This window comes from Denticeps clupeoides, chromosome 1, assembly GCF_900700375.1.
Source record: "Denticeps clupeoides chromosome 1, fDenClu1.1, whole genome shotgun sequence".
NCBI lineage: Eukaryota > Metazoa > Chordata > Actinopteri > Clupeiformes > Denticipitidae > Denticeps > Denticeps clupeoides.
In genome coordinates, this window is record NC_041707.1 from 13,501,559 (window position 1) to 13,520,396 (window position 18,838).

Sequence of the window (18,838 nt, forward strand, 5' to 3'; positions counted from 1 at the left end):
CTTCAGTTAGCTCATAGGACCTGTAGTGTTCCATGTACCATGCCTCCATCTGTCTTGTGATGAATACCACTTTGTCAGGTTCAGCAATAATTACAGGTGTGAACCTTCACTGGTCTCACGATTCTATTATGATTATAAGTGCCTGGTTTTTGAGCTCATTGTATAAAATCTAAAGCTGCTTTCAGACCGAACGCACTGCAGGCACCGCGGGGCTCAGTGTGAGAAGTAAGCTTTCTTTTTTTTAAACTACCGGCGGATCAGGATTCGAACTGGCAACTTTCTGATTAATGGGCCGCTACCGTAATGGCCAAGTCACACAATCTGGTTTTCTTCTTTAGGATGACATCGAGATAGGTGAGATCTCAGTCTACCTGAAATTTTGACACAATCTGGTAAAGGGCAAGGCAGAACTTGCAGAACTTTACACTGCATGTTATTTCAGAAAGAGCAAAAGTGTGAATTTTAGATTTTACTGATATTAATGTTCTAAAAATTGATGCACACACATATTATATATTTTGCAATAATGGGAGTATATTGCATTATATATGTAATCCCAAATTCTGTGCTTCGGCTCTCGGTCAGACACGATGCAACTCCGCTTCAGGAACATCGTGCGGGAAAGTCGCTACGAGTTCCAATGCCGTTGTCTGGAAAAGGGGGAGCTGTAGGAATTGTCTTCCTCGATTCTTCTCCGCCGCCCCATGTTCTCTCTTCCATGGCTCTATCCCATCAGCGCCCGCTCGGCATTGGATTGGCTTGCATCAAGAGCATTCTGGGAAATGTAGTTATTCCCAATGTAGTTAATCACTCTGCTGCATTTTGTGTTCTAGCTCTGTTCAATTCTTCCTTTCTGTATCTTTCTGGTTGACCAGTTAGTTCCTACCTTGGTGTTTTTCCCTACATAGATTACTTTTTGGTGCCCCAGCTAGGTATTATTTCCTGCTAAACAATTCAGCAATTCAAATCCCCACCAGGATTCAATTGCAATTTATTGTTAAACACAGAAGACACCAAATTAGGCAATACAGACTTTATGCAGAATAATTATGGTTATATAATTCAAACACTGCAAGGCATTGAGTGGCTTGCTGATGAAGTAAGTGTGTTATACAGATCACAATTAATTTCACAGCATGAAGGGGCGCTCATGGTGTCTTGATCTGTCTTGGTCTGTCTAGTTTTGGAGAACGTGATGCTTCCTACATCCTCATCTTATCTGTGATGTCATTGCCAAGCCTGCTCAAGCTACCATATGTTTTACATTCGAATAAGCTGAGTGTTTGTCATTTCTATAGGTTGAACCAATATGACAAATGTTCTCTGCCCTCTCACAACAAGGCTCTTTTTGTCTGCAAAACTGTCATTCACTCTATATTTAAATTTTCTTTCATACAGGTTATCAATGCATATCTGTGCCACTTCTTGGAAAATGTACAGGAAAAAGTATATTTCAACATTTGTTTTGAAATTAAATATATTATAAAGATTCCCTAGACACCTGATTGCATCATCATTGTTTGCTAGGCAATTCTGTAATCTCAAAAGGGTCATTTGGTTGAAGGCTTCTATTTTTAATTAAGCTTTATGAAGTATCATGATTTAGAACAATTAGCAACTATTGTACTTGTGATGCAGATGAAATGGCATCTTCAGGACATTTGGTTGAGCCCTATGATTTTTGCCGTGCATTGCTGTGCAGTGGTATGTGTCTTAATTACTAAACTATAATGAGGAAAAAAAGTGTATATGAGTTAAAACATAAGCATAGATATTATTTATACAAACACAAACTGTTTGGTAATGAAAGATTTGTTTTGAATATTGTGAGAATGTCCTACAAAATCCTTCTGCTGATTGACCTTTTGGTAATGAAGGCAATTATAAAAGCAACAAAGCAACCATTTATTAATTCTGAATTTCTTAATTAGGTGATCTTTATTAAAGCAGCTTTTTTACATTCAAATTATTAGTTATTTTAATTATTGTTAGGATTTATTTGAAGATGAGAGGATTTGATGCCCAAAAAATAATGTGGTGTGTAGAAAGTTTACAAAACCAGAAGCAGCCTGATGGCAGCAGTAGTGGAGTTCTACAATTGTGGGTAATCACAGTTTTTTTCTTTGTGTTTCAATTTAAATACATTAGGATTAATTAAAATGTATATTCATGTTTGCTGTGGATTACCTTTTTAGATGGAACATTTCTGAGATACAAACGACTGAGGAAGCTGTAAGGTCTGCACGACTTGAAATAGCATGCAAACTACTTGAATGTGAAGGTGAGACAGACTGTAGTGTGCTGGAAAGTGAATGGTGATTTAGCAATGTTTCAGTGTATGAGTGTGCAGATGTTTCTCACATTTCATTGTAAATTAATGACAATTATAGATTAGGGCACATTTCCATTAACTTAGTATTTATCAATCAATTTAAATATTATGCACATTAACATGGGTCAGTTCTGGCCTCTACTCAATGCTCTCATTCATTTTTCAGTTTAACGATTATGTAAACATTTCCACTGCAGTTTGTTTTACTCTCAAATGCAAAAATCATTTAAAATATTAATTTTAAAAAGTGAAAGATGAAGTGTTACAGAAAAATGTTTGCATATCAGTTGATCTTACAGTGAGAGTGTGTATGATTTTTAGAATTTAATGACTTTATATTATAATTTGATAATTATGGAATGTAATAAACATATAACCTATACATTGTCTCTTCTGAATCTGTTTTTAGGAAATGCAGAAGACTACTATGTGATTTGTTTTATGCTGGACTCCTTCATAAAACAAATGACACCTTCATTGAGTTTCACATTAACTTTAGGCATTTAAGCACATATTGTAAAAATATTGAATTGGCTTTCAACATTTACATCTTATAACTGATTAATTACATACTTTTTTTCCCACTTTCACTTTCCAGGTGCAGTGTGACATGTACCGGAGATGGGCCCATTTTAAATGTGCTACATATGAACCAGAACATGATGGCAACTATTCGTGCAAGAAATGTATGCACCACTGAACACCTTTTACAAGTGCACTTTTAAAAAAAATATTTAATGGTTTTACCATGTAACAACTTTGTTTGATGTATTTCAATTGAACTTAAACTTGGGTTTTTTATGTAAACAATGTTAAATTTTCTAATTGAATAACGCAAATGGTGCAAATGAGTCTGTAAGCATGTTTGAGTCTGAATGTATCAGAATGTACCTATGGTTTAAGGACAATAAAGTGTCATAATTAATAATGTGAAAGGTAAAACACTGCTGGTAGGAAAAATTGATGGGTGTTTCTGAACTGTCTGAAGATACTACCTGTGGTTTTTGGACAATAAAGTGTCATAATTGGGTGGTAGTAGCCTAGTGGGTAACACACTCGCTAGAAGACCCAGGTTCAAATCCCACTTACTACCATTGTGTCCCTGAGCAAGACACTCTGGGGGAACTGTCCCTGTAACTACTGATGGTAAGTCGCTCTGGATAAGGGCATCTTAAAATGTAAATGTAAATAATTAATAATATAAAAGGCAAAACACTGGTGGTAGGACAATCTGATGGGTAATTCTGAGCTATCAGAACATACTACCTGTGGTTTTTGGACAACAAAGTGTCATAATTAATAATATGAAAGGTAAAACACTGGTGGTAGGACATTCTGATGGGTGTTTCTGAGCTATCAGAACATACTACCTGTGGTTTATGGGCAATAAAGCATCATAATTAATTTCCAAACAGGTAAAAAAAACTGGTGGTAGGACAATTTGATGGGTAATTCTGAGGTATCAGAACATACTACCTGTGGTTTTTGGACAACAAAGTGTCATAATTAATAATATGAAATGTAAAACACTGGTGGTAGGACAATCTGATGGGTGTTTCTGAGCTATCAGAACATACTACCTGTGGTTTATGGGCAATAAAGTGTCATAATTTTCACTTCACTTTCACTTCATAATTGATATCCACACAGGTAAAACACTGGTGGTAGGATTCGTCGCATTTGTAGAGCTAGCAGGAAGTAGCGCAGCAAAACCCGACAGATGCCGCTATAAAAATATGCTGCGGCAGGAAATTCTGACGAGGTAGGACAATGCGATAGAACACCGGCGACGGCGCTGCATGCTGGCGTGGCGGCTCTGCGCCCGCCGCCCTCCCCCTCCTCCTGATAATGCGTCTCTCGTGAGAACGTGGGCGGGGTCACGTGCCTGTCACAGGAGGCGCTCCTGGCGCAGAGTTCATCCCGGACCACAACAGCCCCCGGTCGCTGAAGGGCGCATAAGCGGAACTGTTAGGTGGTGCGTGGTGGGCGAAAAAGAATGGGATGATACGCGACTTTTGTTTTTTTTATTTTTGTGAAGGGGAAAAGATAGCGGAAGTCGGCTGGCCGCTTGGTGTTAGCTTTTTGACGTCTGCTAGCACACGCTAGCTTGAGCGGATTCTGTCACTTTGCTGGACCTGAGAATGAGGAAGGAACTCAGCGCGTAACCGAGTGCTGGTACAGGAGGTGCAGGACATGGACCGACATCTTCTGCGGCGTGTGTAGGACTCCAGGTCGGAAAAACGCCGAGCTGGTTGCTAACGCGTGTATCTGTGCTAGCTCGGGTGCTGGACGTTTGTTTTTGTTTTCTTCCAGGTAGCGGACAGGGGTGTATACATCGTCAGCGTGCGGCGTCCGGGTTATAGGACCGCTGAACGTGCAATCGACACCCAGGTCACTGGCGACACGGCTTCTGTGTTAGGAATACTGCTCGCTCACGTCGGTCACCATGCACGATGCTTACGAGCCCGTCCCTATTTTGGAGAAACTGCCCCTCCAGATCGACTGCCTGGCCGCATGGGGTAAGTGTACTTTGACAGCCGTCTTATTCAAGTACACACTCCTGGGCAACTACGCTGGTTCTCCTTGTACCTGGTGACAGGGATTTCTCTGGAGACTTCTTAACTCCATCTCGCTCAGACTGGGTTGGCAAGAAAACATTCCTGCAGTGTGTTTACTCAGAAGACGTGTCTTATGGTTTTCAGACTTTGTCAAACAAGGGTCACTTGACACTATATTTTTGTACACTACTGCTATGTTGTATCATCCATTGGTATATGTATTCGTATAAATGTTGCTAATTAATAAACCAATGTCACAATTCTGGGTTTTTGTACAGAGGACTGGCTTCTTGTGGGGACTAAACCTGGCCACCTACTCCTCTATCAAATAAAAAAGGATGCAGGTAAAATTTATGTTTTTTTTTAAACTTGCTGCAACATTTATCAGTCAGTGGCAGGGATTCACGTGTCACTTTTTGCGGCTGAAACTTTATGATCTGTTACAGGAACCAACAGGTTTGAGGTGACATTAGAGAAGTCCAACAAGAATTTTTCAAAGAAGATCCAGCAGGTATGTCCAGGCTGCACTGTCTAGAATAACCTACATGTGCTTTATTGGCAATGTGGCTTTTTAAACTGTCATCTGTAGTTATCTGTATTTTCAAAACAAATGTTGTTAGAGTAGTTTGTATTAAGTTCTTAATAAGTATATGATGTGAACATATTATAATTTTATTCCTTCAGCTTTTTGTAGTATCCCAGTTCAAGATCTTGGTCAGTCTCTTGGGTAAGATGGTTGCATTAAACCAGATTTGCATGTACATGATACAAGATTGAAATTTTCTTGGATTGAATTTATGATTGTTCGTTTTGCAGAAAACAGCGTCCATGTCCATGATCTTCTGACCTTTCAGCAAATCACTGTGGTGACGAAGGCCAGGGGAGCCACACTGTTTGCTTGTGACCTGCAGGTCTGTGCTCTAAAAAGCAGTTCTGTCACTGACACATGTTAATATTACAATGCATTTAGCGGATGCTCTTATCCATAGGGGCTTAAAATCACAAGGTCCCCTGAGGTCCAGCTAAGTTCACCAACCCTCACTTTGCTTTCCAGCAGTCTAATTCAGGGGAGGCCAGGTTAAGGATGTGTGTGGCTGTGAAAAAGAAACTGCAGCTGTACTATTGGAAGGACAGAGAATTTCACGAATTGCAGGTGAGGCAGAAGAGATGTGATGCAGGATTCAATCAAAATAAGCAGTACAGCCTCTTCTGTCCACCACACCACCGAGAAATACTACAAAACTAGTTTTCTCTCTGTAAGGGGGACCATGCAGTACCTGATATCCCCAAATCCATGGCCTGGTGTGAGAATTCAATATGTGTTGGTTTCAAACGAGATTACTACCTTATCCGGGTGAGTTTTACATTTCTCACATTTCATAAATGCCAGAAAGGATTTGGCTTAAATTCAAGAATGTGTCATGAAGCCTTCCTCTTTCTTCACTTTTAGATGGATGGAAGAGGTTCAATTAAAGAGCTCTTCCCCACCGGCAAACAGCTAGAGCCTCTGGTAGCCCCACTCGCTGATAAGAAGGTTGCCGTGGGTCAGGACGATCTCACAGTTGTGCTAAATGAGGAAGGCGTCTGCACCCAGAAGTGTGCCCTCAACTGGACTGATATTCCTGTTGCAATGGGTACTGATTCTAATTTTTCAGATATGATAAGTGGCACTTATTCCATCCACGCTGTTATCTGTGTTTTTTGTTGCATTAATGTGTTGCAGATGTAAAACAACATTTATACAGAATGTATTTTTTTCCCCATTCTGTCTGCAAATGCATTATTAATTGCGTAGGGTGTGTGTGTATATATACCCTTTAACACTGTTCAGTACCCTCGGGAACAGTAAGGAAACACCTTCAGTTTCTGCCCAGTTTCTTGCAGACACAATGTTATTTTAATTTCCTTGTCTGGCAAGTTGAGCACAGGTACCATTGCCAAGTGCACTGCAGAATGATTGGCGTCAATTATATAAACCTGTCAGACTGCTGCAGTTTTTCATTTGGCCAACAGAGGCTCACTTGTTCTTTGTGGAAGGATAAATGAGGTCCAGTTTTCTTGTTGTATATGTATCAAATATGCGTAAAAAATGTTTTATACATTTTTATATATGTATCTCTGCAGTGTGATCCCAAATGTTTGTATTTATTACAAAAATTCACCTAATGACCTCAATTTAAAGCTTGTTGGGATCTGAAAAGAGAAATGACATTTACACAGACATTTAGCTGTTTCTTCACTCGAGCAATAGGCACAGTATCATTGTGGCCGTATGATGTGTTGAACGAAACCAGATTATTCACTCACTGCTTGCATTTGCAATATGCTAGAACCAAAGGGCTGATCGCTGTTCTCCAGCAGTAGGTTTGCCCTGTTTTTCATTCTCCTCCTCCTCCTGTTCCTCACAGCCATCATAGCAGCCTGGCTCCTTTAGGATTTCCTGCCCTGCTGGCCTAGAGGCGTTTAATCTGCATTGACTTATGCTCTCTGTTAGAGAAAGGAAGCCTGTTTGCTTGAAATGCATCTGTTCATGTTGAGCATTTTCTATGTTCGTCACAGTGTTCTTATATCCTGAAGGATATTTTTGTTATTTATTGAAAAGGTTTCTGTAATTAGAGATTAATGAAAACAATCCATAACATTTTAAAATTATTTTTTGGTTTTGGTGGGTTCTTTTTCACCCACCAGAGCACCAGCCTCCCTACATTATTGCTGTACTGCCCCGTTATGTGGAGATTCGTACGTTTGAGCCCCGGTTGCTGGTACAGAGTGTGGAGCTGCAGAGGCCTCGTTTTATCACCTCCGCAGGGTGAGTCTCTTACAATCCTAACTTTTAATGCCATTAAAAGCATTAACTTTTAATGCCTTCCCTATTATTTCTGTAACTCTGCACAGTACTGGATGTGCATGTCTTTTCCATTTTTTTCTGCCCATTCTTGTCACAGGCCCAACATTGTGTACGTTGCCAGCAACCATTTTGTGTGGCGGCTTGTGCCCGTCTCCATAGCCATCCAGATCCGGCAGCTTCTGCAGGATAAGCAGTTTGAGCTGGCACTACAGCTAGCGGTGAGCTCACAGACCACAGAGCACTTAGCCTTGCTGAGTGTTCTCCTCAGAGACTTCTACTACTTTCAGACATTCACATGCATCTTTTCCCTGGCATGTTCTTTAACATCTTACAGCTTATACTTGAACTGTATCTTACTTTATCAAAATATTAAACGGTTAAATCTTTTTTTTTAATGAATCTTGCAGTTTTCAGAATCTTGCAGTTTTCAGTTATGAATACAGTTGTTTATTGCTAATAGGGCTGCACGATTTGGGGAAAAAGACATATTGCAATTATTGAGATCAATATTGCGATATGCGATTGCGTTATGATAAAGCGCACTTGCTTGTATATCAATGAAAAGTCGCATACAAATTACTAATAGTGAAATGTTTAATTTCAAAGTGAAACATACAAACTACTTATAACAACTTGAAATGCCCAGTGCTTTCAAAATACAATATTCTACAAAATTAAATAATCACAAAAAGTCTTTACTTTAAAAAACATTACTGTCGAGCGACAAACCCTGGTAAGGCTAAACAACTGTTTTGATTATATTTGGCCATTATAAAATCCCGTATTATAGTTCTTACGTTTAACCAAAACATTGTTTGGAGGCTGACTTGAACACAGGGATGCATAGCTTTGCTAGCTTAGCTAAGGTTAAGATTTGTAAACTGAGGTGAATTTCTTTAGGAAACCTTAAAAATTTGAGAAAAGTTAACTAAACAGCTAATAACAGACTAAATAGTTAATGCCTACGTTTAGCCAAAACGTTGTTTGGAGGCTGACTTGAACACAGGAATGCAAAAATTGACTAGCTTAGCCTAGCTTAGCTAAGGTTAAGACTTATAAAACGGGATTTTATAATGGCCAAATATATTCAAAATAATTGTCCAGCCTTACCTATGAAATGTAATCCCCCGGGATCTGGTTTGGAGCGTACAGCGGTTTGTACAGCCCCAAGCAGCACAAGAGTGAGGCATTTTTATGCACGTCTCTCCATAGACATGTATATGCTTCACGCCACAGCAGAGCCTATCGCAATATGGTGGCGACGTTGACGTACGTGTACCCATATGTATATGCGAATCACAAATCTGAGATCTCCATTGAACCGAATCGAAAGTCATGTGACCTAACACGTCACATATAAATCGCAGCTTTATGCGTTCATGTAATAGCACAGACTGACATCGCGATTACGATTGCGATTAGATTAATCGTGCAGCACTAATTGCTAAGTATTGTGATTTTTGAATGACCAGAAGATGAAGGATGATTCAGATGGAGATAAGAGGCAGCAGATTCACCACATCCAGAACCTCTATGCCTTCAACCTCTTCTGCCAGAAAAGATTTGATGACTCCATGCAGGTGTTTGCCAAACTGGGCACAGGTATTTCAACCAGGAACCGAAGCTACCAACCATTACACTGACCTGCGCTGTTAGTGCTGACATAGCTGAGAACCATTCTCCTTCCTTCCTCTAGATCCAACTCATGTGATTGGACTGTACCCAGACCTGCTTCCCTCAGACTATCGGAAACAGTTGCATTATCCCAATCCTCTGCCCTCACTGTCTGGAGCTGAGCTGGAGAAGGCCCACCTAGCCCTCATTGACTATCTAACACAGGTTTGGGTTTGTTAGGGAAACCTGATTGTTTTGGCTAGTAATAACCAAAAGTAACCAACGCTGTCTTATTATGCTGTACATGTTTATTCACAGAAACGCAGTCATTTAGTCAAACAGCTGAATGACTCTGACCCTTCTACAACCTCCCCCCTTATGGAGGGCACACCCACAATCAAGAGCCGCAAGAAACTTCTTCAGATCATAGACACCACCCTGCTAAAATGCTACCTCCATGTAAGGACCCCATCGGCCATGTCCAGTTTCTGTGTTTTGGAAGCAAATTGTAAACTAAAATGACATTTGCTCATTTCAGACCAATGTGGCCTTAGTGTCGCCTCTCCTCCGTCTGGAGAACAACCACTGCCACATAGAGGAGAGTGAGTATGTGCTCAAGAAGGCCCACAAGTACAGCGAGCTTATTATCCTCTACGAGAAGAAAGGCTTGCATCAAAAAGGTACATCAACATGTTTTCCATTTTGACTCATCCGTTACACTTCTCCAACAGTCTTCAGTTTTTTTTTTCAATGGGCATGTGAACATGGTCCATGGAAGAAGCTGAATCATATTTTCTTTTAGATCATGTGGACTGATGGGCATGGTAGAGATGAGGCAGTGTGATCCTCTGTGTACTATTCTCCTGGGAAGAACAGTACATTAACATTAAAGGTCTCCTGACAGGAATTTATTTTGCTTTGCTTAAATATAGGTTTTAGATGTTCCCTAGTACTGTACTGAGGTGCTGAATTACAGCCACTTTGAGCCAGTCCCACGTTGAGATTTCCCCAGGACGCACCATTTCTGTGTCTGTAGCTTTAAATGCAAATGATGGGGCATTTGCGGAAATAACATTATCAACACCACTCACTAAGTAGTTTCACATATATTTTCCATTGCCCTCTCTTCATGATTTCCTTGTGCCCAAGTTATGTTCATTAGACCCATATTAGGTTCCTTCCACAGAGCTATTTGATTTATAGGAGTCCCAAGGGTGAGACTCTTGTGCTGGGTTGGCGTCTAAGCCTCTTACAAACAGTTATTGTAGCATTACTTGGAATCTAGTGTTATCTGCGCCTGTTAGAGAACTCAATCTTTAATCAGTTTGCTTCAAGCTGCGTGGTGATGTAATGCCCTGCAGAGCAGACAGCTGTTGAGGGGTCTCTCTTTCACGCTCTCGCTCTCTGTCATTTGGACTAGCCTTTTCCTTCTGCTACCAGCATTGCCAAGTCTGATCCACTGTTGAATCAACAGTGGTATCACAGTGCCAGCTGATATATATTACACAGTTCATTCAGTGCTCTTTCCATCTGTTCACCTTGTTTTCCCCTCAGGGTAATTCTTTGAGTAATTTTTTTTTTTACCCTTTCTTATCGGTTTCTCCTCTAGCCTTGCAAGTCCTGTTGGACCAGTCTACTAAGGCCAACTCTCCACTGAAAGGCCATGAGAGGACTGTGCAGTACCTACAGAGACTGGGTGAGTGAGGGTTTTATGACCTCTAGAGCCCTAATGCAGTGGGCTCCAACCTTTCCATTAAAAATGAATGTGTACATTTTTTAAGAGTACAGGTTGGATCGAAAACTCTCAGACAGCGCGTTCTCCAAGAGCAGGATCGAGAACCAATAGCCTAGAGGACACATTTTATTTATCAAACTCAGGACATCTGCAGCCTGTTCACTAACTGGCAGGCACCCACTGCAAAGAATAAACAATGACGAGAAAATATTCAAGGTTCAGTTTTACATCTCATACTTTCAAGCTGCTTTCTCAAAACGTATTTCTGTATTCTGACAGGCAGAGAGAATTTGAGCACAATCTTGGAGTTTTCTCCATGGGTTCTTAAGATCTGCCCTGAGGACGGGTTGAAGGTAGGTGGAAAAACAATATTTGGCAGAGAGGCCACACGTTGCCTAGGACCCATCAATCATATAATGCAATGTAGTAGGCGCTCATGCAGAATTCTACTTTTTATAAGTATAAAACGAACCAGTCACTGACCATCAAAATTAAAATTCAGTTTGTTTCGATTTGATTTTGCATAGATTTTTACTGAAGACCTTCCAGAGGTTGAGTTGTTGCCCAGGGACAAAGTGCTGAACTTCCTGAAGGAGGGCTTTAAGGAGCTGGCCGTGCCTTACCTGGAGCACATCATCCATGTTTGGGACGAAAGTGGGCCTGAGTTTCACAACGTGCTTATCCAGCTCTACCTGGACCGCGTGCAGGGCCTCATGAAGGAATACCTCAACTCTCTGCCTGAAGGTACATCCAGCCTGCCCAGTGCATTGTACTATACTGCAGCATAACAAAGAATTAAAAGTGAAAGTGAAGTGATTGTCATTGTGATACACAGCAGCACAGAGAAATGTGTCCTCTGCATTTAATCCATTACCCTTAGTGATCAGTGGGCAGGCGCCTGGGGAGCAGTGTGTGGGCACAGTGCTTTGCTCAGTGGCACCTTGGTGGATCGGGATTTGAACCGGCAACCTTCTGATTAAGGCCACTTCCTTAACCGCTAGGCCACCACTGCCCCTTCTAGGCCACCACTGCCCCTTAGAATTAGAAATTACACATTGTCAAAACGATTAGCTACTTTTAAAGACTTTTTGTGTGTTTAACTGGTTTTCTGTGTCTTTCTTTGTTTTACCATCCTCTATGTACCTCTTTGTCTGTGTGAAGGAGTTTTAGCTGTAGCAGCAGGCACGGAGGATGGGGAGCTGGGGGAGTTCAGAAACAAGCTGCTGTGCTTTCTGGAGATTTCTACAAGTTATGAGCCGGAGAAGCTCATCAGTGACTTCCCTTTTGATGGTGAGTCGGATCACTGAGGTTATGAGTCATAACAAAACCTACTTCCCTAAAAATCCCCCGTTTTCACAGCACAAGATTTGTTGTATTGTGAACCACCAAGGTTCACTCAAAATACACAAGCAAAACATTTTGAGAATCAGCTGAGACATATGGCGCAGCTAGTATTCATTCGTTAAACATAGCATTCAAGTTCACTTCCTATGGCATTTCTTACCTAAACTTGATATAACTGAAATCTTATTTTGATACTTCACTCAGCAGTTTGAGGGGAGGATGGTCATATTGTATTATACAATTTTGATAGTGGTGAATTGGAAACTTTGATTGCTATAAAAGCTGCATTAAAATGTGCTATTTTTATATTTATTTTTATTACCTTTACCATTGTTTACACTTAACATTACACACGGTGTTATTCATGCATTTGAACACACATAAGCGTCTTGCTCATGGGGAACAGTGGTAATATGTGGAGATTGATCTGTGGTTTCTGCAAGACTATTCTATAATAAATTCATCATACAGATACATGCCATAGGAACAGATCAATAGTTTTGGATACATTTCCATAACATGTATAATTTCTACAGCTATTTTGAGCTGTTTATTTTGTTTATTTGAATAAATGATATTGCAAGATCAGATGCATGTGTGTCTCAGGTCTCCTGGAGGAGCGTGCTCTGTTGCTTGGCCGCATGGGGAAGCATGAGCAGGCTCTCTTCATCTATGTGCACATCCTGAAGGATACATCCATGGCAGAGGAGTAAGTGCATTACAGTAATAATCAACCCTAATATTTATTTATTTATGGCATTTAGCAGATGCCCTTATCCACTTATGATCAGTAGTTACAGTTACCTTGGAGCAAATCAGGGTTAAGGCATCATAATGAGACAGGAATACAATAGTAAGTGGGGTTTGAACCTGGGTTTTCTGGTTCATATGCGAGTGTGTTACCCACTTGGCTACTACCAACATTGCATAATGTTCTAGAGCTACTCTAGCAAAGTTAGATTTAGTTGGACATCCTTTCTCTGTTTGTAAACTTCTTTCTGCACTCTTTACCTTTTCATTAGGTACTGTCACAAGCATTATGATAGCATGACTGATGGACATAAAGATGTGAGTCCAAGCCACTGTTTCTGCCACTTTTATCATTCAGTACTAGTGCTTAATTACACATTGATTCACAGTCTATGAATTGTTAAAAGCTGAATATATATCTGTTTAGGTATATCTCTCCTTGTTGCGTATGTACCTCTCCCCTCCTGACGCACACTGCTTAGGCCCCATCAAAATGGAGCTGTCCGAGCCACAGGCAAACCTGCAGGCTGCCCTGCATGTTCTGGAACTGCACCATAGCAAGCTTAACACAACCAAGGTGAGAGGCTTCAGCACACTGCACTGGATAATGGGCATGTGTGGATCGATCATAAATATCTGTACTATCGGTACCAAGTTGGTGTCAGTATTGGATAGATACTAGCACAATGGTATTGATATTTTCACTATGACAGTAAAAATACTGCTTCTCACACATCAGCGTGACAGTCGTGACTGAATGGAGTGGCCGCAGCCTGTTTGGTGCAATGGGCGAGCACTAACCCCGCACCCCAGCAGCTCAGTACCCAAGGCAAACACTCACAATTTTAAAGGCCATATCACCATATTCAAGTTCATGATGATGTCAATGCTTGTAGTCATAAGCATAGGCCCTTGCCCAACTTGCTTTCTTACTGTACTTCCCTACTGACATGATCAGATTCCTCATTGATGTGAGGCTTGAAGCCTCTAGATGTAGGTATAACATTTACACTGGTCTTGTTAAAGTGAAGTTCTATCAAACCTGATTGATTGTCTTCTCGTGGTCCACAGGCCATAAACCTACTGCCAGCGAACACTCAGATCCGTGAGATCCGGGTGTTCCTAGAGAGCGTGCTGGAGGAGAATGCCCAGAGGAAGCGCTGTGACCAGGTGCTGAAGAGCCTGCTGCAGGCAGAGTTCCTGCGGGTGAGAGTGTGCACGTAACATGTGTATGGCCTTGTGCTCTGTGCGTTTGCTTTTTCTTTATTGCTGATCTGTGTGTGATGTACCTTCAGGTTCAAGAGGAGCGCATCTTCCATCAGCAGGTGAAGTGTGTGATCACTGAGGAGAAGACTTGCCGAGTGTGTAAGAAGAAGATTGGGAACAGGTAACAACACTGTACATGTATAGTATGATAATGTATGTTCAGGAAAGGGCTTCTGAAAATAACCATACAAACAACTGTCACTTGGCAGTGTTTTGAGTTGTCAGACAACAACAACAACATTTATTTTTTATATAGCCCAAAATCACATGTCTCAATGGGCTTTGACAGGCCCAACAGTTGACACCCCCCACACTTGACCCATCTGCACACAAAAAAAAACTCTAGGATAGAGGAAAAAAAAGAAATTAAGAAACCATGGGAAGGAGTGATACAGAGAGGGACCCCCCTCCAGGGTAGAGTGAGCCTGCACATCAGACCAGCTGAGCAATCGCTATCCCTTACCCCTTTTTCCAGAGGCCCAGTGCAGGGTTTGTGAAGGTTTGTCCAATAAGAGAAAAAGTCCTACAATTGTAGAGGTGGAGGAGTCCAAAATGTAGTCCAGTGTTACGGTGTACATTACTGGTCCATTTGAAAATCCCTGAATCTTCAGTTGTTATGGTGGTGGTGACCCTCTGGTTCAAGTCCTTGTTTAGCAGTTGCCAGGAACCAGAATTTATCTGCTGGTCTCTTCAATGGATCTTGCCAGTAGTCTGGGTGCTTGATTCAGTGTCTCTGAGAAAACAAACAGAAGCAGCGGCAGAAGGTGGCATTGTACGACTGATACTGAAATATAGTGGTATATTGGTGCTACAGTGGCCCGGTACCCTAACTAGGACAGCCTATCTAAGGTGAATTTAACACTGTCTGTGCTTAACAGGGTGACCATTTATAGGCGAGACCATTTATGGGTGACCATTTAACAGGGTGACCATTTATGGTCAAAAGTATGGTTTTGTAGTCAATCCTAAACAAAAAGTGCAGTGATTGTAAGACTGGGGTGACATGGTCAAATTTCCTAGTTCTAGTTAGAGCTCTGGCTGCAGCATTCTGAACTAGCTGGAGTTTACTCATGCACCTACTAGAGCATCCAGACAGTAATGCATTGCAGTAATCTAACCTTGATGTAATAAATGCATGGACCAACTTTTCTGCATCGTGCCTTTATGTGAGGTATCTTATTTTTGCAATATTTATAAGGTGAAAGAATGCTATCCTAGTGATATTATCTACATGCAAATCAAATGAGAGACCTGCATCAATGAGGACACCTACATCCTTTACTTCAGTACTTGATGAGATAGAAAGGCTATCCAGAGTTATGATGTCGTTTTTTTTGTTTGTTTTTTTACAAATCTCTTTCATTTTTACACATGGGACAGTGGTGGCCTCGCGAGTAGCAAAGTAAACTCATAATTGAAGAATTTCTGTGGTCCCTTTGAGCAAGGTACCATCCCCATACACTGCTCCCCGGGCACCTGCCCACAGCCTATTAAGGGTGATGGTTAAATGCAGGTGTGCTGTGCCATGCTATGTATCACAATGACAAAAACAATCAAGTTCACATAAAGAGCAACTATACATTTTATGTAAGTAAAGACATAGATTCCGCTATTGTTGACTGGCATATCGGTCGTCAAGTCGGAAAAGCTTTGAGAGCCTTGAATTGATGATGGTCATTGAAGGGAAGATTTTTTTTATAGAATGTGATTGGCACACTGAGAGTGCAGTGATCAATAATAGATATTTATCTATTATTGCTAAACTTGTACCTTAATTCTGTCACATGTTTATAAAAAATGCTAAACAATTAAGTCTAAGAGTGTCGTGACAAAAAGATAACTTTAAGTTCACCAATGCTAAAACAAGACTACCAGGAATATATAAAGCAAAGTTAGCCAGATCATGTGGGCTCTTGGGTCTAGGGGCATCATTTTCACATACAGAGGTGCTGGTTTCAAATCGCAGACGAGCCCTTCAGCTTGTAGGGAAATAAAAGTTATTAAGAACACAGAAATTCTCAATTTTTGGGGGGTTAAATGTATGCGTTGAAAGTGTTTTTAAGTTCGTAAAGCCTATGCCTTTGTCTTTTTTCCTCAGTGCCTTTGCTAGGTATCCTAATGGTGTTGTGGTGCATTACTTCTGCTGCAAGGATCGTAACATCTGCCCCACGGAGCAGTGATTGCTGCCTTGGACACGATTGTGACTGGGACAAGACCGCTACTTTCTGCACTCTGCGCACAGGGACCTGCATGAACCTCACTTCACGAAGGACGTTGAGGATTCATGTGGTTTTGGACGCAGCTTTTACAGGCTTAACCCACAACATGCGTTTCTTCGGACCTTATTCTGATGGGGATTTTGCTCCAGTTAGATGTCCAGTCAACCAAACATGTGTTTATGTCCCAGTAATGCGCCTGGCTTCAGTCCCTGTTATCCTCATACTCATTGTTTTGCACTTCACTCTCTGTAGAAATTTGCCATTACACGCACATTGTGTAAACCTCTAGGGCGGTTTGCTTCTTTTCTACATGCTCAAAATCAGCTTGTTTGCGGCACTGTGTACACTAGACTGTTTTTATCAATAGCTTTAGCCTCTCGCAGCACTAAGCAGCCAAGAAATCGGACACCAGACAGCACATTTCTCTCCCGCTGCACAATGGAGGGGAATGTGGGCCTTGGGCAAAAGGGGTAAGGGATAGCGATTGCTCAGCTGCTTGGTGCCTCCCCAGCTGGTCTGATGTGGTGCATCAGAAAAAAAAATGCTCTGGAGACACCATACTTTCTGTCCTGATGTCATTTTCTTTCTTTCTTTCTTTCTTTTTTAGCTTTTGTTGAGTTTCTAAGTATATTTATCTTTGTGGGGTACTTATTTTCATGGTTTTTAATGTCCTTAACGCATAAATATTTAACAAAACTACAGTAGCATGACTTAGCAAGTTTATGCTTCAGTTTAATTTATGTGTTTTTATTTATTGTTAATAGAACATGTTTAACATTTTTGTGTGCCATGTTTGATAGTCACCCTGAGATGGCACCAGATATCAGTGTTATAGTCATAAAACGCTGTATTGCGCCTGGCAAAGTTAACTCTGTGATCAAGTGTTTGTCCTCACAACCCCCTTTTTTTTTGGACATTGACTGTTAAATTCAATACTGGAAATGGTTACTTGCAGTGTGTGTATAGTGAGAGGGTTATGAATGAGTAGATTGTATTTTAACGATTTAACTCAAAGCTTCGGCAATTGCTAATAAACATGCAACTTCACATGCCATGCTTTCTATTTTTCACCGTTGTGTATGTGTGCAGTCACGATAATTCAATAATTTACTTTATTTGCAAGTCCTCAAATGTGTCCATTTAATAGTTTGCATTAAGGTCGGGTCAGTGGCGGCCTAGCGGGTAAGGATACGGACCTGTAATCGGAAGGTTGATCTACTTATTGATTTAATTTGGGTTATGTCAAGACTGCAGTGGTACTAAACTCTCTATCCTGGCTGACCATCCACCCTTCACTCTTGCACAAGGTAATACCAAGCGTCATAGTCATATCTTTACTAAAATGCTATGTAAACTACATACAATTTATAAAAAAAATTATAAATATCCTCTTTTGCGACCTACTAAAATCATACATAGGAATCATACATAGGTACAAGGCATGAATAGCTATAGAATTGCAAATCAGGCATGCAATAAAAAGAAAAGATCCGTTTTATATTAGAGTTGAGGTTGGAAATTATTGGTCAGGAAACCAGTCGGGTATTCAGTGCTGTGCTCCTGCTGTTTCCTTTGCTAAATGCAAATCATCCCATTTCCTTTGTGCACTGTGCTGGAAAGCCACCCCACTTAATATGATCACGGTGTGGGTGGAAATGAATATCCTTGCTGGAATCAAGAAGGTGCATCGAAACCACCTCAGCTTCCGCAGCCTGTGTTAAGACCCTCAGCTCTCCTGTACGGAATGACCGTGGCACCCCTGCTCCCTTCCACCCCCCACCCTCACTGTATTTTTTTTTTTTTTTTTTTTAGCTTCCATCTTGTCTTGGGCTTGACTCTTGTCTGTTTGCATTCTGTGCCCTAGTCTGTTTAAATCCCTACCATTAGTAGATATTCTTTTGCTCTGCTTGGGGATTAGAGGAGAGCTTTACTCCAGAACCCATTAGCCAGACTGATGCTCTAACTCAGGACGGCATCAGCATGGGCCAGTACAAAAACAAATCTCAGCTTCCACCCACTGATGTGGATCAGTAAAACCGTAGTGCAAAGTCTGACTTTTCACATGGTCTTAAACATTGATCATTGGCAAACAGCATGGGGATGTTCAATGGTAACTCATAGTTAATAACTACATGAATACAATTAATGCCCAATTACTAAGTGGGGTTGTAG

The 18,838-nt window shown here is 41.0% G+C and overlaps 1 protein-coding gene across 3 annotated transcripts; it reads left to right on the top strand.

The window, feature by feature from the left end:
* The first annotated feature begins 4,174 nt into the window (after positions 1–4,174).
* vps39 (VPS39 subunit of HOPS complex) lies at positions 4,175–17,718 on the top strand. Of its 3 annotated transcripts, none has more exons than XM_028992734.1 (25): positions 4,176–4,563; positions 4,646–4,851; positions 5,169–5,234; positions 5,337–5,401; positions 5,575–5,617; positions 5,707–5,801; positions 5,948–6,043; positions 6,152–6,244; positions 6,341–6,524; positions 7,579–7,699; positions 7,836–7,956; positions 9,211–9,340; positions 9,435–9,577; positions 9,671–9,811; positions 9,891–10,032; positions 10,962–11,048; positions 11,367–11,440; positions 11,615–11,831; positions 12,249–12,377; positions 13,038–13,140; positions 13,454–13,499; positions 13,609–13,758; positions 14,253–14,387; positions 14,477–14,568; positions 16,546–17,718. In XM_028992734.1, the coding sequence occupies exons 2-25, from the start codon at positions 4,779–4,781 to the stop codon at positions 16,625–16,627; spliced, it is 2,628 nt and encodes an 875-aa protein (XP_028848567.1). In that variant the 5' UTR covers positions 4,176–4,563; positions 4,646–4,778; the 3' UTR covers positions 16,628–17,718. The 3 variants fall into 3 exon arrangements, with proteins under 3 accessions (XP_028848575.1, XP_028848567.1, XP_028848557.1); XM_028992724.1 differs by having other exon boundaries at positions 4,177–4,563; positions 5,945–6,043; XM_028992742.1 differs by lacking the exons at positions 14,477–14,568; positions 16,546–17,718 and having other exon boundaries at positions 4,175–4,563; positions 5,945–6,043; positions 13,664–13,758; positions 14,253–14,389.
* Positions 17,719–18,838: the final 1,120 nt, after the last annotated feature.

Excerpts from the sequence above, each read along its gene's own strand:
- vps39 (XM_028992724.1), top strand. The coding sequence starts at position 4,779 with ATGCACGATGCTTACGAGCCCGTCCCTATTTTGGAGAAACTGCCCCTC. Across the intron at positions 11,832-12,248 it reads CCTCAACTCTCTGCCTGAAG|GAGTTTTAGCTGTAGCAGCA; the intron begins GTACATCCAGCC and ends GTCTGTGTGAAG. Across the intron at positions 13,759-14,252 it reads GCAAGCTTAACACAACCAAG|GCCATAAACCTACTGCCAGC; the intron begins GTGAGAGGCTTC and ends CGTGGTCCACAG.